Source organism: Budorcas taxicolor, chromosome 3 (genome assembly GCF_023091745.1).
Source record: "Budorcas taxicolor isolate Tak-1 chromosome 3, Takin1.1, whole genome shotgun sequence".
NCBI lineage: Eukaryota > Metazoa > Chordata > Mammalia > Artiodactyla > Bovidae > Budorcas > Budorcas taxicolor.
Genome location: NC_068912.1, coordinates 10191908 through 10215879, shown reverse-complemented (window position 1 = coordinate 10215879; position 23972 = coordinate 10191908). Strand labels below are relative to the sequence as shown.

General features: G+C 47.0%; 1 protein-coding gene and 1 pseudogene across 1 annotated transcript in view; both read left to right on the top strand.

Annotated features, from left to right (window-relative positions):
- Positions 1–22948, top strand: part of LOC128044334 (sodium/potassium-transporting ATPase subunit alpha-4) — a 33174-nt gene extending 10226 nt beyond the window's left edge. The window contains exons 10-22 of the mRNA XM_052636488.1: positions 9–143; positions 5089–5278; positions 5419–5591; positions 11469–11605; positions 11965–12115; positions 12397–12565; positions 14173–14327; positions 14482–14605; positions 15833–15978; positions 19496–19626; positions 19720–19821; positions 22404–22495; positions 22776–22948. Coding sequence (XP_052492448.1) covers positions 9–143; positions 5089–5278; positions 5419–5591; positions 11469–11605; positions 11965–12115; positions 12397–12565; positions 14173–14327; positions 14482–14605; positions 15833–15978; positions 19496–19626; positions 19720–19821; positions 22404–22495; positions 22776–22804 — 1734 coding nt within the window. The 3' untranslated portion in view covers positions 22805–22948. The remainder of the gene's footprint in view (positions 1–8; positions 144–5088; positions 5279–5418; positions 5592–11468; positions 11606–11964; positions 12116–12396; positions 12566–14172; positions 14328–14481; positions 14606–15832; positions 15979–19495; positions 19627–19719; positions 19822–22403; positions 22496–22775) is intronic.
- On the top strand, positions 1211–1305 carry LOC128045861 (uncharacterized; annotated as a pseudogene).
- Positions 22949–23972: the final 1024 nt, after the last annotated feature.

Below are 23972 nucleotides of genomic sequence, written 5' to 3'. Positions count from 1 at the left end.
CCTGGCAGCGGACAACAACAGGAGATGCTTCAGAGTCAGCGCTCCTCAAGTTCATCGAGCAGTCCTACAGCTCCGTGAAGGAGATGAGAGAGAAGAGCCCCAAGGTGGCAGAGATTCCCTTCAATTCCACCAACAAGTACCAGGTACAGAACCGACCAATGTAGGAAATAGCAGTGGGGGATGGGCTCGTCCTCCGGAGGAAGGGGGAGCTTTACCTTTGCCTTTATGTCTGAACTATAGAACAAGATACAGTGTGTAACTGGCACCCCAGTTAGGAGGCAGGCTCACCTCAAGGGAAAGTGCGTGCATGTTAGTGAGCAAGTTGCTTCAGTCCTGTCCGACTCTTTCCACCCCTGTGGACTGTAGCCCGCCAGGCTCCTCTGTGCATGGGATTCTCCAGGCAAGAATCCTGGAGTGGGTTGCCAGGCCTCTTCCAAGAGATCTTCTCAACCTGGGGATTGAACCTGAGTTTCCTGCGGTTCCTGCATTGCAGGTAGATTCTTTACCACTGAGCCACCAGGGAAGCCCAAGGGAAAGTGGTAAACAGACAAAGGCAGACGTAGATGATAAAGGAAGAGGAGTTCAGCCCTAAGCAGTCTTGAGGCTACATCAGTGTGCAGAGAGCTAGTCATGAAGTCCTCTCTGAAATGTCCACAGGCAGCAAGGGCTGGCTGCGCATCTCGGTGGCAACTGGGAGACTTGCTGCTGAAGAATATGTTAGACTTGTCAGTCACTTCCTTGAGCACCTTATCTCACAAGTCATCAAATATTTCTTTTCATTCCATGCTTGCAGTTCTAGCAGCTGCCATCATCAGGTAGGCGGTCAGGGCTCTCCTGACTGTTTTTGAAGCTGCTTTTCTAGGGTCATTGTGTCTGTGATCCAGGGAGATGTGACAAGAGAAGGGGAAATGCTGGGGGAGGGACAGTGGTGGCCCTCCCAGTAAACTTCATGAAAGGGACAGGGAACCCAGGACTTCCCTCCTATGTGGGAACACTGGCACACTTTTAGGAGGGCTTCTGGCGGAAAGGAGGGAACAGCGGCATCGCCGTTGGGGTGGGAGCTCTAGCAGCTAAGGGTTGATTTGCTTAGGACAGTGCAATTCTCTAAATTCATGCAATACTGTAAAGGTCATTCAGGTGTGGATAACAGAAAAGAAATGAGACTCCCAAAAGTCAGTTTAGGTTTTGAGTCCTAAAAACACGTAACAGGGCTCACTTCGCCGCACATGTACTAAGACTAGAATAATACAGAGATTAGTATGGCCCCCAGATGACAGGCAAATTCGTGAAGTGGTCCATACTTTTATATTTGAAAGTTGCTTAAAGGACTAGATCTTAAAAGTTTTTGTCACAAGAGAAACATTTTTGTAACTAAAAATAACAACAACATAATAAAAAGCTATATAGATCTTTTTAAAACAAATTACCTGCACTTTCACATTGAATGCTGAACAAGTAAAAGCTTAAGAACCAGACCTGTAGGTTTTTTGTCTCAACTGGCTTTTCATCAGTGAAATAAGATAGGTCCCCTCGGCCCAGACTGCAAACCTATTTCTATTTTTTCCTGATGTTTAGTGGCCTCACTAACCAGACAGGAATTTTGTGCTTGGCAAGGCCCAATTAAAGCCTTCAACTGGAAAGAATTAGGTACCTCTCTTTCCACAAGATTCAAAATAAAAGCAAAACATAGTTATGACATTTGTTGGGATGTCCAACAAAATAGCAATCTTTCCCCTAGATGACTATTAGACGTCTTTTCTGAGCTAATAAGTATCAAGTTCAAACAGCAAAATCCTCCTCTATACCAAGTGTGCTCGGCCAGTCTGCAAGCCGCCAACTCTGGTGGGGCTTGCCTGGGGCCCCAAGAAAACCCCTCTGACTCCTTTCTCTCCCTACCCATAAACAAGCCGCTTTATCGGCTTGCTCTGCTCTCGGGGCAGTCAGAGGCCCTGATATGCAAGGGACATCTTAGCCTGTTGGTCGTTTGCAAGGCCTGGTCTCTCTCCCTCTCTGAGACTGAAATGAAAGGAAGAAGCTTCTCAGTTCTGACATTTCCAGTTTCTCCCATCTTTTTCATCTGTAATTTTCTATTAAGTTGCGATTTGTGTGTGTGTGACTAAATTACCAGCTTAAGCAGATCTTGCTGTCATCTCCAGTAATCTCCTATTGGAGATAGTCAGCAAAGGGGGCTTTTTAAGTGCTCAGAAAATTAAGCTTTTAAATTGTTTTTTTACAGCTTTCTGCTTACGTGAGTTAAGGTTTTCCCCCTTTAACTGCTTAAGCATATTTTGAATAAAATAGTTTTTTGGAAAGTTTCCCGAGGAGCTGTTGTAACTACATCTTACACCCAGGTTTCCCATCTGGCTTCTCCCTGGGCCAGTGCGGTCTGGCTCCCTCAGCACTGCAGGCTCAGTTCCTCCCAATGTGCTGATTTTGTTACCCGACAGGTTACGTAGCAGGAATTTCCTGTCGATCATTACAGGAACATCAGAAATAGCTCCTTTGCTCAGATCAGATCACAGGAAAACGAAAACTGAAACTGATCTCTGTCCTTCAGGCTCCCTTCATGACTATGCCCTCTGCTCCACGACTGAGCCACAGGGACCCCTCGTCATGTTTCCAGGAGACTGGCCAGGGGCCTAGAATGGCTAACCGTTGTACTTCACAGTTTTCAATATATTCTTTTTTTTCGGTTTGGAGATGTGTTCTGTTTATTGGTTAAAAAAAAAATCATAAACACAAAATAATAGTATATTTAACATATAAATAAAATTACCAAAGGTGCGATTATACAAATTTTACTGGCAACATGTGGAAAATAGTTTATTTATCATTCCCAAAAGTGAACATAAAAATATTCGAAGCCACCACACCTCACTAGGTCTGACTCAGATTCACGCCTTCTTATGGCTGAGTAATATTCCATTGGAGGTATGTACACAGCTTCTTTATCCATTCATCTGTCGAGGGACATCTAGGTTGCTTCCACGTCCTGACTGTTGTGAACAGTGCTTCAGTGAACACTGTGGTACATGTGTCTTTTAGAATGGTTTCTCAGGATACATGCCCAGTAGTGGGGTTGTTGGGTCACATGGTAGGTTTATTCCTAGTTTTTAAGGAAATCACCATATTGTTTCGGAGAAGGTAATGGCAACCCACTCCAGTACTCTTGCCTGGAAAATCCCATGGACAGAGGAGCCTGGTAGGCTGCAGTCCATGGGGTCGCGAAGAGTCAGACACGACTGAGCGACTTCACTTTCACTTTTCACTTTCATGCACTGGAGAAAGAAACGGCAACTCACTCCAGTGTGATTGCCTGGAGAATCCTAGGGACAGGCTGCCGTCTATGGGGTCGCACAGAGTCGGACACGACTGAAGCGACTTCAGTTCAGTTCAGTTCAGTCACTCAGTCATGTCAGAGTCTTTGTGACCCCATGAATTGCAGCACACCAGGCTTCTCTGTCCATCACCAACTCCCGGAGTTCACTCAGACTCACCTCCATCGAGTCAGTCATGCTATCCAGCGATCTTGTCCTCTGTCATCCCCTTCTCCTCCTGCCCCCAATCCCTCCCAGCATCAGAGTCTTTTCCAGTGAGTCAACACTTGGCATGAGGTGGCCAAAGTACTGGAGTTTCAGCCTTAGCATCATTCCTTCCAAAGAAATCCCAGGGCTAATCTCCTTCAGAATGGACTGGTTGGATTTCCCTGCAGTCCAAGGGACTCTCAAGAGTCTTCTCCAACACCACAGTTCAAAAGCATCAATTTTTCGGTGCTCAGCCTTCTTCACAGTCCAGCTCTCACATCCATACATGACCACAGGAAAAACCATAGCCTTGACTAGACGCACCTTAGTCGGCAAAGTAATGTCTCTGCTTTTGAATATGCTATCTAGGTTGGTCATAACTTTTCTTCCAAGGAGTAAGCGTCTTTTAATTTCATGGCTGCAATCACCATCTGCAGTGATTTTGGAGCCCCCCAAAATAAAGTCTGACACTGTTTCCACTGTTTCCCCATCTATTTCCCATGAAGTGATGGGACGGGATGCCATGATCTTCGTTTTCTGAATGTTGAGCTTTAAGCAGCAAACAAATCAGAATGCTTGAAGAGTTTGGTAACTCAAAGTGAATAGATACCCTTACTCTTTTAGGAAAAAAATAAAGACAGTATTAATAAAGATGAAGCAACAATCATAAATATTAAGTAGACAGTCACCAAATACGCGATGACAGAGTTAACAAAGAATTTAGAACATAGGCTGGTTAAGAGAGCATGTTCTAAAGTCAGTCTATTTGGATTCTTCCCTTGATTGCTTCTACCTTCTAGCTATGTGATTCTGGACACAGCTTAAGCTTAGTTTTGTCATCTATAAAACAAAGAACTTTATAGTGCCTACCTCACAGGGAAGTGACTGGAGGGTTAAAATGACGATTTACGTAAAGCACTTGGAACAATGCCTGGCACATAGTAAGTGCTCAATAAATGCTACTATTATTATTCATCCTAATCCCATCCTTCAGGCTCAACCAATCATGGTAAAGAACTGTCAATGTTTTTCAATATATTCTTCATTAATACTCTCTCTCTTTTATAAAAGCCAAATGAAGTGGGCATCGCAGATCTTTCACATTTTCTCAAAGGAGCTAAGGTTTGCAGAGGTTAAATAGACAGACCTGAGGCCAGAAAGCTAAGAAAGCCTTCCTGTTGGTCCTAGAACATAGGTGTTCGGCTCTAAGCTCTCTTTCCTGTTTACTCTGCTGTCTCTGCTAACCAGCCACTCAGGCAGAGAGGAAGCCAGGGAAACAGAGTGCCTGGCTGCCCTTAGCTCCAAGTATGGCTAAGAAGATAACAGAGATTTGTGTGCAAATAATACCAGGCTGTGGGGTCCTACAAAGGAGGAAGGGGCTCGACCAAAGAGCAGATATGACTGCAGGGAGGAGGGCTGTGTTGGGTCACAGATATGACTGCAGGGAGGAGGGCTGTGTTGGGTCAGGGAACAAAGGAAATGGAGGTATGACACAGCTTAACTTTGCTTCTCTGACCCAACCCTCGTGCTCTCCTCCCATCGAAGCTTCCTCTCCTCTCCCTAGGTGTCCATCCACCTGCGGGAAGACAGCTCCCAGGCCCACGTCCTGATGATGAAGGGGGCGCCCGAGAGGATCTTAGAGTTTTGCTCTACTTACCTTCTGAAAGGGCAGGAGTACCCCATAGATGATGAAATGAAGGACGCCTTCCAAAACGCCTACTTGGATCTGGGAGGTCTGGGGGAACGTGTGCTAGGTGAGGTGGCTGTGGGAAAAGCCTCTGCAGAGTGATGTCAAAACTGTCATTATTTGTGGGGTGAAGAATCTAGGAGGTTGGGGCAAGTGGGTAGAGACACAGCAGAATGACTACTGGTCCCCTCTTCTGTCCCTCTCCAGGGTTCTGCTTCTTGAATCTGCCTAACACTTACTCCAAGGGATTCAAGTTTAACACCAATGAAATCAACTTTCCCATAAATAACCTTTGTTTTGTGGGGCTCATCTCCATGATTGACCCTCCCCGAGCTGCTGTGCCTGATGCTGTGGGCAAGTGCCGGAGTGCTGGGATTAAGGTAAGTGCCGGAGCAATCCAGACACCCCTCACCTATCCTAACCTGGATCAACTGTAGGAAATCTTGGACAGAGTAGGTTCTTCATTTAATTGAGCTGATTTCTGCTTCCTTGAGCTTATAAGTTTTAGTCTTAAGAGAGAACTTTACAGTGTGCCCTCTGTAGTTAGAATCTTGTCCTAAATTAGAATCACCAGGGGATGAACACAACATTGTAAATCAACTATACTTCAATAAAATTAAAAAATAAAACAGGATCCCCAGGGGAGCTTTAAAACTCTGATGCCTTGGCCACACTCCAGACCCCTTCACGTTTCTGATTGGGAGCCAGGTATCTGTATTTTTCAAAAGTCTCCTAGAGATTACAGTGTGCAGACAGGTTTGAGAACCTAAGCCCTAGGAGAGTGCTTCTCAAACTGATGTGCATTGAATAGCCTGGGGCTTTTATTGGAATGCAAATCCTTTTTTTTTTTTGTAAGTCCAGAAGACCCCAAGATGCTGTAGTTTTGACAAGCTCCTAGGTGGTGCCATTGCTGCTGGTTGCAAGCCACACTGGAGACAGCAAAGTGCTAGAAGATGTCATAAAAATGTACGGCTGAGTGGGTTGTCAAAAGGGTGAAGCCAGGTGGGCTGGGGTCCTGGAGCAGACACTTGTGAGAATGGGAGACAGAGCTGGGGCCCTCGATGGATCTGACTCAGGGTGAGCAGCTGCCGTAACAGGTATATGTCCAGGAGCAAAAGCTAGAAGCTTAAAATGAAGTGGTCCAAGAGCAAACCCAGCGGAGAGCAAACCCAGAGATGGGAACGTCCCTTCAGTCAGAAGAGGACTTTGGACTTCATGGAATAGCAGCAGCAACATTCTTCTAATTCTGAGATGATCTGTATTCCACTTTCCCAGGTCAAATTCTACCACTTGTTGCTGCTTGTTTGCTTGGTTTTGTATTTTGGCTGGTATGCGGGATGGTTCCCCGACCAGGGATCGAACCCAGGGCACTGCAGTGAAAGTACCAAATCCTAATCACTAGGCCACCAGGGAACTCCCTCCAAGGTCAAATTCTAAGACTTCTACACATCTTTATAGATTAGGTATTGTCACCTCTCTGCTCACACTGATATTCTGGAATATTTAGGAGAGCAGGTTGGAGTTGGGGTGGGGCTGGAAGTATTTAAGGAGAACTGGATGCTCTGTGTCAGAGTTGACTTCCTCTTGACCTTTAACCATTGGCAGTTCGTCTCTGAGCAGTCTGGGTCACGCTAAGTACAGTGATTGGTCACTACAGTGGGAACCGAGGAATGGATAGCAGAAACTACTCTGAGTGAATTCCCTGAGTACTACAGGATGCTTTGGGGTGGAACAGTACTTCATTATAACACAGCTGGCCAGGGTAACCATACATCTTGATAGTCCTCCACAGAGCTACAGCATCATGCTATGGTAGCTAAACGGAGAAGGGGTTCATTGCATTTTCTCAGCCTCCAGGTGGGCTGCTGGGATGAGAAGTATAGATCTTATGCAGGTGGTCGAAAGTTTACTTCATCGGGGAGTTTATGGATCTCTAGCAAGAAGCAGAACTATAATAGTGTCCATTGGTGGGGAGGCCCACCCCGGAGACAAGAAGTGACCTGAGTCAGGGTGCCTGCGGGCGCAGGGCCCGCTCACGGCCTGCGAGGCTGAGCGATCCTCAGGTAACGGTCCGCAGGGGATTCAGGCGGGTCTGGAGCTGGCACCTGAAGCACAAAGGCTGGTGCTTCCTGGGCCCGTTCTTGTTCTGGGCACAGGTTTACACTTTAATTTCTTACCTCTTCTGGACCTGAAGCTGACAGAAGCTTGGCTGGCTTGGCGAGGAATTCTGCATCACTCCCTTTTCTCCCTATAGGGGAGTATAAGATGTACACAGGAGGCCATCCTTCAAGGAGGATGAAGTGTAGTGGCTAAACAGGGGGTTGGGTTTCCCAGGCGACTCGCTGGTAAAGGACCTGACTGCCAGTGGAGGAGACACAGGAGACTCAGGTTTGACCCCTGGGTCGAGAAGCTCCTCGAGAGAAGGAAAGTGCAACCCAATCCAGTATTCTTGCCTGGAAAATCCCATAGACAGAGGAGCCTGACGGGCTACAGTCCAGGGGTCACAGGGGGTGGGACACGACTAAGCATACAATATAGAGTGTTGTCCCAGCGGTGAGAACCTTCCAAGGTTAACTCCAAAGTGGTGTTGACGCAGAGCTGATGGATGTGATGAAGCTGTTGAAAGAGGCTAGATAACAGCTGCGTGGCAGCAAAATTTTTTTTTACAATTGACGGTGGGACTGGTGTTTCTCAGATAGTCATGTGTTCAGGCCTTAGGAATGAATGATTTTAAAAAACTAAAATAAGGGACTTCCTTGATGGTCCAGTAGTTAAGATTCCACACTTCCCATGCAGGGGGTGTGGGTTTGATTCCTTGGGGAACTAAGATCCCACATGCTGTGTGTGCATGGCCAAAAAAAGAAAAGAAAACTGAAATAAAATTATCCCATTATGGAAGGGGAGTCAGCAGGGAAGGGATACATGTATATATATGGCTGAGTCTCTTTGCTGTCCATCTGAAACTGTCACAGCATTATTAATTGGCTATGTTGTTGTTATCTCTCAGTCCTGTCCAACTCTTTTGCAAGCCCATGGCCTGTGGCCTGCCAGGATCCTTTGTCTATGGAATTCTCCAGGCAAGAATACTGGAGTGGGTTACCATGTCCTTCTCCAGGAGATCTTCCTGACACAGGGATCGAACCCATGTCTCTTATGTCTCCTGCATTGGCAGGCAGGTTCTTTACCACTGAGCTACCTGGGAAGCCAATTGGCTCTACTCCAATATAAAATGAAAAGTTTTTTTTTTTTTAATGAAGAATACCAAATCATTAAAAAAAAAAAAATTATCCCATCGTATTTGCCACTACCTGAGGCCCTTAACAGTATGAGGCCATTTGGCCCTGGCTATGAATTCAGCCTCCTCTAAGAACTGCAGCTGAGCAGCAAGCACCTGAAGTTAAGGTCACCAGCGCTGGAAGCTCTCTCTCAATGGGTCTGATCTGGGGGAAGAGGGCCCAAGGGAACAAGGAAGGCAGCTTGCAAGAGTATGTGGGAACTCCAGAGGTACAGACAGCATCAAGAAGTGAGACATGAAATTCCTTTAGTACTTGACGAATTCCAGAAACTACTAGATGCCTTTTATTTTGAAGCGAGCCATTCTCTTCTATTATGTGAATGCATCTCCATGTTCTGTGAAATTGGGTCCTAGGAACTCACTCTTGGGGTGACTGACTTTGTTTTTATTTCTCCGGGCTGGCAGAGAGGTGGTACTTCCAGAAACTGCTGTAGAACAGTAGTTCTGGTGAGGCAAGCCTAGGTACGACAACTGTCCTACACGTCATTATTAACGAGCTACTGGGAAATGTTCAGGGCACGGTAAGCCTAAAAACCCATCACTGAGGGCTCAGTCTGAGCCACACCTGGAATTTTTGGTTGCGGGTTCCTCCTACATCCTCCCTGCACCCCACAGGACGAGCTTTGTGAGGCCCCAGTGCCCCACAACCGAGCCAGGGCATTGGAAAGCAATGAGGGGGGAACTGCTCATAGCGCACCTTGCCTGAGTCCCTGGTAATCCCAGCTTAGTTAGCACTTCATCCAGCAAGCCAGCAGTGCCAGTATGGAATGAGGACGGCTCATGGGAAAACCCCTTCAAGGCTTATTTCCACGCTCTGGGAGTGAATAGACTGACCTTTCCAGGACCTCTGTTCTTAGTTCAGCCACAGTCAGATAGTTCCCTTCTCCCTCCCACCAAAGCCTGAGAATTATGTGCTTAGAGGGCACTTGGGAACCATGGGCAGCGGTTCCCAGGAAGCGATCCTTCCTTCGTTCTATAATTGCTTGTTGATGGATTACTCTGCGCTAGAAATTATGCTAAGCTGGAAGCTTAACATGAATCATAGGCATGGCCCCACACTCTCAGTCCAGCAGAGGAGAGAGACAGACAAGCCGTCATGCACAGACAACGTGAGGAGGGTTAGGAGAACAGAAGGCTAGAAGGCCACACACATGGGCACCTGATCTTTGGGGAGGAAAGGGATAGGACTAGGGCTGGGCCCAGGTACCTGCAAAAGCGCCAGAACCCAGGGACGCAAGGAGGCAGTGGGAAGAAGAGGGGTAGGGTGAGGATCAGAATGCGCTGGGTCTGGATGAAATTTTGCTAGGGAGATGGATTCTTCCAGACGTCCCTTTACTGCAGTTGTTCAAATGGTAGGTGCTTCTGTCTTTGAGCTTAAAAAGGAAGTATAGCACTATGGAGAATAGTATGGAGATTCCTTTAAAAACTAGGAATAAAACTACCACATGACCCAGCAATCCTACTACTGGGTATATACCCTGAGAAAACCATAATTCAAAAAGACGCAGGTACGCCAATGTTCGTTGTGGCACCGTTTACAACAGGCAGGACATAGAGGCAACAGAGATGTCCATCAGCAAATGAATGGATAAAGAAGTTGTGGTCCATACATACAATGGAATATTATTACTCACTCATTAAAAGGAGCAAATTTAAGTCAGTGCTAGTGAGGTGGCACCCCACTCCAGTGTTCTTGCCTGGAGAATCCCAGGGACAGGGGAGCCTGGTGGGCTGCCGTCTCTGAGGTTGCACAGAGTCGGACACGACTGAAGCGACTTAGCAGCAGCAGCAGCAGTGAGGTGGGTGAATCTAGAGTCTGTAATACCGAGGGAAGTATGTCAGGAAGAGAAAACTATTGTATATTAACACATATATCTGGAACCTAGAAAAATGATACTGATGAACCTGTTTGCAGAACAAGAATAGAGATGCAGACGCCGAGAAGCGCTTAGAGAAACAACAGGGGAAGGAAAGGGTGGGGCAAATTGAGAGAGTAGCACTGAAGCAGCTACATTACCATATATAAAACTAGTGGGAAGCTGCTGTGTAACACAGGAAGCTCAACCTGATGCTTGGTGACAACCTGGAGGAGGGGGATGGGGTGGGAGGTGGGATGGAGATTCAAGAGGGCGGGAGTATATGTACACTTATGGCTGATTTGGGTTGTCGTATGGCAGAAACCAACAAAACATTGTAAAGCACGTATCCTCCAACTAAAAAGATAAAATAATTTTTTAAAAAAGAGGCAGAATAGCTTCTGGAGCGCTAGATGAAATTCTGAATATAGTGTGCTTGTGCGTGCTGAGTCACGTCAGGCTCTTTGCAACCTCGTGGACTGTAGCCTGCCAGGCTCCTCTGTCCACTGGCTTTTTCAGGCAGGAATACAAGAGTGGGTTTCCATTTCCTTCTCCATCTGAGTATAGTAAAGACACTCAAATTCCTGATTTATTCATGGGCAACCGGAGAAGGCAATGGCACCCCAATCCAGTACTCTTGCCTGGAAAATCCCATGGATGGAGGAGCCTGGTAGGCTGCAGTCCATGGGGTCTCGAAGAGTCGGACACAACTGAGCGACTTCCCTTTCACTTTTCACTTTCATGCACTGGAGAAGGAAATGGCAACCCACTCCAGTGTTCTTGCCTGGAGAATCCCAGGATGGGGGAGCCTGGTGGGCTGCCATCTATGGGGTCGCACAGAGTCGGACACGACTGAAGTGACTTAGCAGCAGCAGCAGCAGAGTCCAATTTGTCCTATGTTTTATGGTCTGACGGCTTTGACCCCCTCCCAAGGGTTGAAGCTAGCATAGCAAGATTTTTGACTGACAGCCCAAGTTCTCGGGAATGAGCTACTTAAACCCCTGTGGAATAACAGCAGTGGTCTGTTAGCTCTTGGAGACAGAGGTGAAGGACTGGGGACCTCTCTGAAGATGACTCTGCTCTCTTTCCCTCCCCTCCCAACCCAGGTGATTATGGTAACAGGAGACCATCCCATCACAGCCAAGGCCATTGCCAAGGGTGTGGGCATCATCTCAGAGAGCTCTGAGACAGCAGAGGACATTGCTGCCCGGCTCAAGATCCCTGTCAGCAAGGTCAATCCTAGGTGAGACCCCCTAAAGAACTCAGATATACCATTTTTCCCCCTCCATCCTTAGCTTGCTCCACCAACTAAAGCTTTCGGAGGTTCTTTCTGTAGGTAGGTAAAACATAATAGGAAAATGACCAAGCGACTGTGTCAGTAGGTTTTCAGATGAAGGTGGGCCAAAGAAGAAGGCAGAGCAGAGGGACGGAGAGGTGGGGGGCAGGGATACAGTGTGCCAGTCTCACGGCTGGGGACAAGTTGAGGGGATGGGGCTGAAAGGAGAAACATGCAGGGTACAGCAAAGATGAGTGTGAGGGTACCAGGATGCCTGGTGAATTCTCAACACCTGGAGCTAACCTTTAGAAATCCCTCTTCCTCAGGGACGCCCAAGCCATTGTGGTGCATGGCTCAGAACTAAAGGATATGAACTCTGAGCAGCTTGATGAGATCCTCCAAAACCACACTGAGATCGTGTTCGCTCGGACCTCGCCCCAGCAGAAGCTCATCATTGTAGAGGGATGTCAGAGGCTGGTAAGGGAGACCAAGGAGGCTTGGGAAGTCACCCAGCCCCAGACCAAGCAGAGCAACATGTGGGCTGGGCTGGAGGAGGAGCCAGAGAGCATCCGATTGTGAACCCCTGAGACAGGCATCTATCTGGGGGCTCCCTGACAGTTTTGCTGTCTCAGGAGGTGCAGGAGAAGGAAGGGCCAAGAAGCCATATCAAGAAACAAGGGATATGGAATCAAGCTGACCTTTGGGACGGGGCCTGAACCTGATACAGTGCTACTTCACTCCCTCTGTGCTTCCTCCAGGGAGCCATTGTGGCGGTGACGGGGGATGGGGTGAACGACTCCCCGGCGCTGAAGAAGGCAGACATCGGCATCGCCATGGGCATCGCCGGCTCCGACGTGTCTAAGCAGGCCGCCGACATGATCCTACTGGATGACAACTTTGCTTCCATTGTCACGGGTGTGGAGGAGGGTGAGGAAGCTGGGTGCCCAGGGTAGGGACTTACTTGGCCCTCAGACTCAGGTGAGAGTTGATGCACATTATTCTCATTTCCTTTGCCCATCTTCCAACCTCCTGTACACACTGGGAAAAATCACTGTAAGTCACAGTTTTGCAAATTGGACTCAGCTGATTCTTAGACCACCACTATGTGGAACCTTTATGTGATTGGAGGAAAGTCCAGATTGTCCAGGCAGCTCCAGTGCAGCGTAGTTTGTTTGTTTCTCTCATGGAGAGTCAGGAGACCCTACCTGAATCTGCTGTAGGTTTCTACTGTAGGATTCTACTGTAGGTTTCAGGGTGTAGCCATATCCATAAGACTACTCTGTACTTCACAATTTCAGGAGGACTTTGAGGCAACCTGTTGTCTGAATGATGTTGACATATCAGGGTCATTTGGAGCCTGACTGAATGAGCCAAATCAAGTCCCCTCTTTCACAGAGACAATTCCCATTGGTGAAGCCCAGATTTCTGCTTCCTGGGCTCCCTGATTTTTGTCTGGAGCTATGAATTAAAACCTATTACAATCCACATAATAATAATGATTAACATTATATTGAAACCATGAATGATCCTCAGTATTGAGACCTTGTATAATCCTCAGTATTGTATGTCCACTCAATTCAATAAACGTTTGCGCATCAACTATGTATCAGGCACTATTCTAGATGCTGGGGATTCAACAATGGGGAGTAAAAAGACACCTCCTTGCTCTCAGGTAACTTAATTTCTAGTTGAATTAAGATAGATAGAAAATCAACTGAACAATATAATAAAAGAAGACAAGTGCAATGGGAAAAAAGTAAGTAAAGCAGGGAGTGGAAGGAGGGGTGATGCTCTTTTAAAAGGTTGTCAGGGAAGGATTCAAGCCATCTTGCAATGCAGAAGGAATGAAGCTCAGAGAGGTGAGGGGTGCCCAAGATCACAAGTTAGTTATGGCAGAAAAAGCAACTGGAACCCATGCCCAGGGTCTTTCCATTTCAGCCTTAATTTTTTTTAATTGAAGTATAATGGACTTACCACATTGTGTTAGTCTCTGGTGAACAGTGGAGTGACTCAGTTCTACATATACGTAATTCTTCCCTTTGATAATCCTAAGTCTAGTTTTCCACGTCTGTGAGTCTGTCTGCTTTGTAAATTCATTCGTGTCATATTCTAGATTTTACATGTAGGTGATGTCATATGGTATTTGTCTTTGTCTGACTTACTTCACTTAGTATGATAATCTCTAGTTCCATCCATGTTGCTGCAAATCCAGCCTTAATCTTCTTAGGGCTTTTATACTGGCATTCTCAGACATCTCAAAGTATTCACCAGGCCCCAGCCTGCTTGATTTTCAGAGATCAGATGATAGTAGCCATGTTGAATCCAAGAACGCAGAGTATACAAATTTGACATGCTTAAATCATGGCTTTAACTAACAGTCACACAATTTAGAAACAAAACTCAGGCTGCCACAGCCCAAGACCCTTTCATGGACTGTGTGACACTGCTTTGTAGTGGCCTCTCTGCCCAGGAGCTGGTTTGTGGGAGGTGTGATGTCTCTGTGCTGCTCACAGAAGGTTGACCATCCTTCCCAGGCCGCCTGATCTTTGACAACCTGAAGAAATCCATCGCCTACACCCTGACCAGCAACATCCCCGAGATCACCCCCTTCCTGATGTTCATCCTCCTCGGCATCCCCCTGCCTCTGGGCACCATAACCATCCTCTGCATTGACCTGGGCACTGACATGGTAAGGACCAAGCTGGGACCCAGCTCGTGGAACTCCTATGAAATGGACTGAGTTGGGACAATCTATGTCAGGCAGAGGGGCAGAGCTTGAGTGACTTCTCTGAGTTTCCTTCTGAACTGTGTGTTCCCTGTTGCTTCCACCCTCCATCCTCCAGGTCCCTGCTATCTCCTTGGCTTATGAGTCAGCTGAGAGTGACATCATGAAGAGGGCTCCAAGGAACGCAAAGACTGATAAGCTGGTGAATCACCGTCTCATTGGCATGGCCTACGGACAGATTGGTGCGGCTGCAGGAATGAGGGGTGGAAGGGAGTGGGGAGAGGCTACCCCAGAAGGGTCATGAGGCCAGTCTTGGTTTGGAAGTTCAGGGAGCTATCTTCTTAATTATGAACTGTGCTAGGCCTTAGCACAAAAAACCACTATCTCTGATCTGCTCTTGACTTAACGATCCAGTCGGAAAGGCGCAAACACACATGAAAGAACGGCAGGTTGTTTTCCGAGTGCCACATACTGAGTACAGATAGGACACACTACAGGAATACGAGGCAGAAGGACTCACCAATCTTGCGGACAGAGAGGCCTTGCGGAGGAGCCAGGACTTAGACTTGGGGCCGGAAGATAGGGCTCAGCTAATGAATGGACGGTCAGACGGGGACCAGGCGATACCTGGTTGCTGAAGAGTGAATAAATCAAGTTGGTGGAGTGCTTATTCCTGATAAAGAAGTAGTGGGAAACGAGGCTGTGGACACAGATAGTATTTATAGTGGGTCCAAGTCTCGAAAGACACTTCTTTGTTCTTGAGTAGCCAGGCACAATGCGGATAAAGGCAAGAGATACGGACAGAGGAGACAATATCAGTATTTAGAGATGGAAACATATAGAAAAGGGACAGATTTAGGAGCCATATCTATGTTTGAATCTCAGTATCACAACTTACTACCTGTACCACTCCGGATAATGACTGAATCTTTTTCGTGCTTCAGTTTTCCCACTGATGAAACGTAAATGACAATTCAGAATTGCTGTGAGAATCACTGTGCAGGTATCTGCAGTGACAGCTCTGTGGTCAGTAGGCAAACATTAGCATCAGCCGGCTATGGTTTCCAGGTGTGGGGACGGAGGTTTTGACCAACAGAGAGGCATGGAGCAGATGCGAGAAATGCGAGGGGAAGAGAGGACTTGATGAGTGTCCTGGTGTCAGAGAAAGTGGGCAGGAGTCCAGCATTCACTCGGTGGAGAGAGAGAGAATGAACCCCCTCTCAGGTCCTTTCCAGTTTTACGGTTATATAACGCTGGGTTACAGCTTAGAAACCAGTGTCAGACTTTGGAGGCAAGTCCAACAGAGATGGCAGGGTCAGATCACTGATGGCATGAATCTTCAACATTACAGCTCAGACACACATCAACCCTGCTATAGAAGCAAGTCCCAGGCGCCACCTCTTCCATGGTCTGCCTTTTGAGATCCTCCTCTGAGCGAGGTTCCCCTGACCTCTAACTATCACTGACAGGGATGATCCAGGCTCTGGCAGGATTCTTCACCTACTTTGTGATCTTGGCTGAGAATGGTTTTAAGCCTCCTGATCTGCTGGGCATCCGCGTCACCTGGGAAAATCGATACATCAATGACCTGGAGGACAGCTATGGACAGCAGTGGGTGAGTGAAAGGCAAGGTAGTAAATGCTGGCCAATAAGAGTGAAGAAGTAACCAGGAGAAATGGGTTTAGCAGAAGACACCAGGCAGACAGAGATGATCCTCATCTCCAGTTCTACAGGAGCTTCCTAACATTTGACCTCAACCTCAGATCACATCAGCAAACATTCTTCTCTTTGTTTACAGTGACTTCATTTCTGTTAATTACGACTGTCTGTTGCCTGTTCATATCTTCCTGGGTCTTTCTGGCTTCCTTGGACCTGGAAATCTTCTTTGTCAATCAACATTTGGGAGGCTGATTTCCAGGTTCTAATCATCACTGCCCCAGAAATGAGTGCTGGATCCTCTTTCTCCGGTTATTCCCCTTTTCCATGGGAGTTCAAAGAATAGGATTTTAAATCTGAAAACTTATTTTCTTTGTATATTCTCTTCCTTGTCATTCTAAACTGTTTAAACTTAGAGGATGCCTCTCTGTATTAGTCATTCCTACCAACCAAGATAAATGAGGTCTAAACTGAAGCCCCCTATCCAAAAATATGTATTTAAGAATTTTAGTAAGTATGTGTTTGTGAACACTTCCATCCCAATTTCCGAGACAGTGGGAGATGTGACACCATTTTTTGCTAGAATCATAGGACCAGAGACTTCATATACAGTCCGTGGAGGACAAGATGGCCTATTCTTCATCCTACAAATGAGGAATCTGAGTCTGGAAATGTTTAGTGACTTGCTCAAAGCCCCACAGTGAATCCCTACAAGAGCTGGACTAGAATTCTGGATTGATTCCTGCCCAGCACTTTCCCATGTCACCATGATGCCTCCAAACCAAGCTAACTACAGGGTTCTCAAAAGTACGTTAAAATCAAGAACACTGTTGGAAAGCTGGCTCGCACAAACAGTTCAGTTCAGTTCAGTCACTCAGTCATGTCTGACTCTTTGCGACCCCATGGACTGCAGCAAGCCAGGCCTCCCTGTCCATCACCAACTCCCGGAGTTGCTCAAACTCACGTCCATTGAGTTTGTGATGCCATCCAACCATCTCATCCTCTGTCGTCCCCTTCTCCTCCTGCCTTCAATCCTCCCCAGCACGAACAAGTCAGTTCTTTGCATCAGGTGGCCAAAGTATTGGAGTTTCAGCTTCAGCATCAGTCCTTCCAATGAATATTCAGGCCTGATTTCCTTTAGGATGGACTGATTTGATCTCTTTGCAGTCCAAGGGACTCTCAAGAGTCTTCTCCAACAGATTTCCACTATCTGAGCCTCTCAAGGCCGACAGATGTCAATATCCCCACTAGCAAGGTCCAAAGATGCCCAGAGTCCTCCCTGCTGTGTACCTTGTCAACATCTCCTTAATCCTCGGATCAAGCCCCTTGTTAGTTTTATACCTTGAAACCATCTCCCTGCTACCAAGATGAAGCTTGTCATATGTTTATTTGCAATCAACTAATGATAATTAAAATTAATTTGAATTAACATCAAATTATGTCAGCAACGTCTTAAGATATTGCAAAACGGATTGAGAACAACTGCCCTGCCAAACAAATGCCATAAAGGCGAGGTCTATGCCTCTTCCACTGCTGCAATCTTCAGATTATCAAGTATAGAGCTTCCTCCCTAGGAGGTACCCTACATACTGCTAATACCTCTGGCAGTAATTCAGTTGGTCACCGTTCATTCATTTAGCAAATATTTGTTGAGCATCTTCTATGCACTGGAGACTGTTTTGTCCCTGGGATATGGTAGTGAACAAAAATAGCCAAGAGACTGCTCTTGTGGAGCTTATATTCTAGTTAGGGGCACAGGGTGGGAAGGGAGAAAGATAATAGCCAAATAGATAACATACCGGGTTAACAGATTGTAAGCCCAAGAGGAGTCCAAAGAAGTGTTGGAATGGGGATACTAAAGTAGGTGAGATTGAAAGATGAAGATGGTGAACAGAGAGAAAAGAGGTGCTTGAGAGTGAAATCACAGAAAAAATGTGGCTATTGAAAAAGACATCTGGAGTTTAATCATGGGAGCAAGCAATCAGGTGGGGAAGGGAGTATACCATTGGAGTAGAAGATGAAGACACTGTGAGACCACGGTATGGGAAGGATCATCAACATGGATATTTAAATCTCCAAAGATGAGGACAGGCACTGTTAGAATGACAGTGAGTCAGAAACTAAAATTTTTGTGATGATGGGAGTGGTTTGGTTTCGGTAGCTGGCTGCAGAGGCAGGGGTGGCATGATCTGATGCACATAAATGTGCTGACTGGTCTCATTCCAAGTTCAGCGCTTGGCTCATCAATTTCCAGCTTTTGTTTTCTATTGTTTTGGACTCTATGGTGGTGGTGATAGTTTAGTATCTAGGTCGAGTCCAACATTTGCAACCCCATGCACTATAGCCCTCTAGGTTCCGCGGTCCATGGGATTTCCAGGCAAGAATATTGGAGCAGGGTGCCATTCCCTTCTCCAGGGGATCTTCCCACCCAGGGATTGATCCTGCGTCTCTTGCCCTGTAGGCAGATTCTTTACCACTGAACCACCAGGGAAGCCCTTAGAGCTCTGTATTTCCCTCCAAGTACAACTCTGACCACATCCCATGAAGTTCTATCTGTAGTATCTCATTATTGTTCGGTCCTACACATTTTCCAATTTTTTATTCGAGCTACAAGTTATTTATAAACATGCTATTTTTAAAAAAGACTTTGTTTGATGTTGACCACTTTTTAAAGTCTTTATTGAGTTTGTTACAATATTGCTTCTCTTGTTTTTTTGTTTTGTTTTTTTTGGCCGTGAGGCACGTGGGATCTTAGCTCCCCAACCAGAGGTTGAACCCACACCCCCATGCATTGGAAGGTGAAGTCTTAACCAGTCAAGGAAGTCCCACAAACATGTTGTTGTTGTTTTTTTTAATGAGCTTTTTCTCCAATCTAATTTAAATGCACCTCTCCTGTGCTTGCACAGCCCTCTGTGATGTCCCTCTTATAACCAGCCTACTGTGCTGACATCGCATATTTATCTTCCCCACTGGACTCTTAACTTCCTTCTGTGCAAAATGTGAATGAAAGAATGAATGAATGGATGAGTGAATGCTTCCCATCTGGGCCCACTCTTCGGGTGTCCCTTCCCCTCTGCATGCAGATTCCCTACAGTCCCATCTTCCTTACCTGTTTCCTCAGACCCTGCTTTCCTTTTGAGTCCACCTTCTTTTACACCTCTCTTCTGATTAACTTAGTAAATATTTATGAGCCATCCTCCCTACCACTCACTGAACAAAGCATGGGGAGGGAGGACCCAGATAAAAATGAAGAGGTGCTAGCCCTTGAGGGGCTCTCAATCAGATAAGGAAAACATAAACACACAACACAAAGTGAAAAGTGCTATGACAGAGATATGTGAGAAGGGCTGTGGGAATCTAAAGAGGTCCCCTAATTCAGCCTTGGGGTGTGAGAAGGCAGAAGAAAGAAGCACCCTCTGAGGCATAGCTGAATCCCTCCTGACGCTGATGGCTCCCCTCTGCCCGTCCTTCCCCAGACCTATGAGCAGCGGAAGGTGCTGGAGTTCACGTGCCAAACGGCCTTCTTTGTCAGCATCGTGATCGTGCAGTGGGCTGACCTCCTCATCTGTAAGACCCGCCGCAACTCAATCTTCCAGCAGGGCATGAAGTGAGAGCCGCCCCCCAGCCCCAGCCCCGCCCCAAACTGCACCCCCTATCTCTCCCTGATCACCTCCCTCACCCCATAAACATCTCCTCTCAGAAACAAGATCCTCATATTTGGGATCCTGGAGGAGACAATCCTGGCCGCTTTTCTGTCCTACACTCCAGGCATGGACGTGGCTCTGCGAATGTACCCACTCAAGTGAGTAAGGGGAGGGGGGCAAGGCAAGGCTTCTCTGGGCACAGGGGAAGCATATGGGAGGAAGTGCGGTTGAGTGGGAAGTCGAGTGGGGCAGGCGGCACTCAGTGATGTAGAGAGGACCGCCTGTGCTCCCAGAAACGCATCTTATTTGAGGAGGGATTAGGGATGAGTGATTGCACTCACCAGACATGCAAATTTAGTGGATTCACCAGTGCTTAACAGAGTGGTTTCTTTTCTATAATAATGCATGGTATAGTTGTCCTAGGCCACGTATTGCTCGGAACTGATGCAATCATAAAATAGTCTAATCTATGCAAGGCTAATTTTGCTGTACTTCTGCAAATATGTTTTCATATGTATGTATGTATGTGAGTGGGCACACTGAAATTCTTACTGTCTGGTACCTTGTTTGGTTCAAGTCCTATGTTTTCATTTTTTATATTAGTATATGCTTATGAAATTTTTTCATTTAACAGTTTTGTAGAGAAAGAACCAAAACTCCCATTTCACTCCCCCTTCCCCCAACTCTGAATTGGCAGCCTCTATTAATGATTTAGTGTGTATTCTCCCAACTGATTTTCTACGTGTTTATTCATTTTGCTCACCTTTCTGTTCCTTGCAGTGTTTTACACAATGTTTTGCATTGTGTAGCTGCTAAATTAATGTTTACTAAGACACTGGCACTGCCCTTAGATGCTGATAATTCCAAGTTTGAATTTCAACTGTACTGTATATTATCCTATGATCTTGGACAAGTTGGTAACTTCTCTGAGCCTCAGCTTCACGGCAAAGTCTCGATAACACACATCTGGCAGACTGTCCGAGAATTACATGTAGAGATGCATATAACACATGGAGCATGGCACCTGGGGGGCACTTTGCTAATAGTAGCTCAGCTGATGTTGCTAATCATGTCAACATACAAATGCTAGTAAGTGTGGTTGGGCATTAACCATGCTCCCAAACATGGTGTATAAACCTTGACCACTGAACTCATCACCTAACACTGTGATTACTTATTCTGTGTGTTTCTCTCTTTTCTCCAATCACTTGAGCTTCTTGAGATCAAAGACCATCATGTCTTCAGTTTCATTTCCGCAGGATCTAGCACACAGAGTAGACATATGGTACCAGCTGTTGAATGGCTGCGTGACTGTATGTATGTAACTGCTTCTATCGGTTGAAGGGCATGTGTGTGCACACATAGTGAGCCATGGCCTAGGCCTGCTCTGTCCAACAGGGTAGCCACCATCCTTATGCAACTACTGAGCTCTTGAAATGTGGCTAGTGAGACTGAGAAATTGAATTTATAATTTTAGTTACCGAAAGTTAAAAACTAAGGCACTGTCAAGTATTTTTCTATTAAACACAACTTTATTGTTTTGGTTGGACTACATTTTCCACCAAAAATTCAGTGTCTTACTTGAGACACACTGTCAGTGTAAAATACTCACTGGATTTCAAGGGCTGGGGATAAAAAAGGGAGGTAAAATAACTAATTAAACATGTTTATATTGATTATGTGTTGAAACAATAATCTTTTGGATATTTGGGGCTAAACAAAATATTAAAATAACTTTACTTGTTTCATTTTCATGTGGCTCCTAGAAAATATAAATTTCACATGTGGCTTACAGTATATTTCTATCAGACAGTGCTGGTCTAGGCCATCTCTCTATCACTCAAGGGACAAATGTGGTCCTCACCCTACCCCTCTCTGGAGTCAGCTCCTTGGTCTATTGAAGAGGTTCAGGAAGAAAAAGATTTCCCCATCCGTGCAATATGGAGGAGGATATATGTTCCCTGGCAAGATATCCCCCACATCTAGTCTCAGATGGACCATCCTGCTTGTGGGTGCAAGAGCTAGGGGACCCGGAAAGCAAAGGGGGCTCTCCCTCAGTGACTCCATGGAAACCAGTATATAATCTCCATGAGCACAGAATATGCCTCTTGGATGGCATTTATCCCACTCTGTCCTCATTGGCTTTTTAATATTCCTGTCCTGGGCCCTCCACCCTCACTCTCCAGGCTCTGGCCTCCTCAAAAGGTAGGAATCAACTTTCCACACCGAAGCAAAGTTACGTGGCTCAAAATAGCCTGGAGTTAAAATTCTCGGATCCTCCCCACCATTCTATGCAAAACAAAGAACTCTCTCACCCGAAGGAAAAAATGGACATTAAGGTTGGTTACCCCAGCTCCCGGCTGGTCCAGCCTCTGGCCGATCTCCAGAATTCCTTGCCCCAGCCATTTAAGAGATAACTACTCCAAACAACCTTGGAGAAGAACAGGCCCCCTTAAGACAGTAGACTTCCACATGTATGCCTATATATACTTACTCTTCTTTTGGGTTAGTGCAGCAGCTCACTAATCTGACTGCTGCCCCTTCTCGCCTCATTAAAGGCAATCTGTTCCTGTAAAGTGCCGGTCTCATTCTTTTTCCGAGCCTCCGAACCTCGACTTCTCTAACTCCCTTACCCCACATACACAATAAACAAAACACTCGATTCCCAGCCACGCTCTCTGCGCCTGCCTTTCTCAGGCGCCTCTCTCCTCCTCTGCTGACCAGCTTTTGCTCTCTTCAGGATAACCTGGTGGCTCTGTGCCACCCCCTACAGCCTCCTCATCTTTGTGTATGATGAAATAAGAAGACTCATCATTCGTCGTTATCCCGGCGGTGAGGCTCCCCCACACCTTGGCCTGGGAGGTTGCTAGGCTCCTGACTGGCTGTCCCATTGCAGATGGTTCCTGCAGCCCCATGGCCCCTCTCCCCAGGTCACTGCCTGGCCTGTGCAGTGCCTGGACCCTGCCCTCTAGTCCTTGACCCCACCACGCTGCGCCTTCCACTTGGGGCCCTGCCTTCCCCGCTCAGGCCTCCCACCCTGTCCTGGCTCATCTTTCTGTTTTTCTCCCCTTGATGCCTTCGCCGGTTCACTCTGGTCTCTTCTCTTCCACAGGCTGGGTGGAGAAGGAGACCTACTACTAACCCCAAAAGAGGAGGCGCTCACACGACATCGGGATGTTCTGAGGGCCAGGTGGGGGAGGTTTAGAGGCAATGAGCTTGGGAAAACATCCGAGAGAGCGTATTAGTTGGGGCAGAGAGATGCCGAGAGGAAGAACCTTGGATAAGAGAGACAGGCGATCCTAGGGCTGGGTTGATGGCACCATGGGTAGGAGATGAGGTGGGGGTGAGGGGAGCCCAGCGAGGGGCTCAGTAACCAGTCAGGAGAGTAAACATTTGCATTGGCCCTCAGCTCCTGGATGTGTCGCATCTGGTTTTCGGGGATGCTCTCTCCCTAGATCTTCATTCAGGGTGGCCAGGCAGGGGGAGTCTTTCAGGGGCCCGGCTGGGAAGGGGTCAGAATCAAGCATCCCTGCCCGCTGAGGGTATCCCCTCAAAGTTACTCTCCATTTCAACTGATAGCAAGGACAAGACAAGTCAAGCTGGGATCAGAGAAACGGAGGGGATGAGAAAGGAGCAGGATGCCACACCTTATAGCTGGGTCGCAGCACCCACTCAGGTCCTCATATAACGTACAGACTCGTAGAATCTTCATGCTAGAAGACACCTCATTTCATCAGGAAGGACAGGAGGTCCAGAGAGGTTAAACAATTTGGAAGGGGCTGTGTGGTGCGAGGTGACTGTGGAGGCTACCACTCCACCTCTGAGGATGATCTGGTGTCCCTGCCCTCAGCCCTAGGCATCAGGGCATCTCGACCCCATCCCATCCCTTGGCCATTTTTGCTGGCGTAGCCTTGCAGCAGAGACTGAAACGATGCTGTCTGGATGCCTGTAGCCTTTGCTTCAGGCATAGCACCCGCCCCTCATGCTCCAGCTCAATACAGGTGACGGCCACTCCCCAAAGCTTGGCCTCTGAGCCTGAGCCTGGCACTTGCTGCATCTCAGGTCACTGTGGAGTCCCCAGGAGCTTTCTCTCCTGCCCACCCTCGGCGGCAGCTCTTCCTTCCTCTTCACCCACTCACTGGCTTTTGCTTTGTGAGCTGGTCTACTCTGCCCTGTGGTTCGGTTCACTCTCAGGCTTTTTTTAGAGGAGGGAGTTGGCTATGCCAAAAAGCAGAGAGAGAGAGAAATGCTGAGAAAAGCTGGGGGAAATCGTAGACTGTCACCAAAAACAAAGCACATGTGTTAAGTG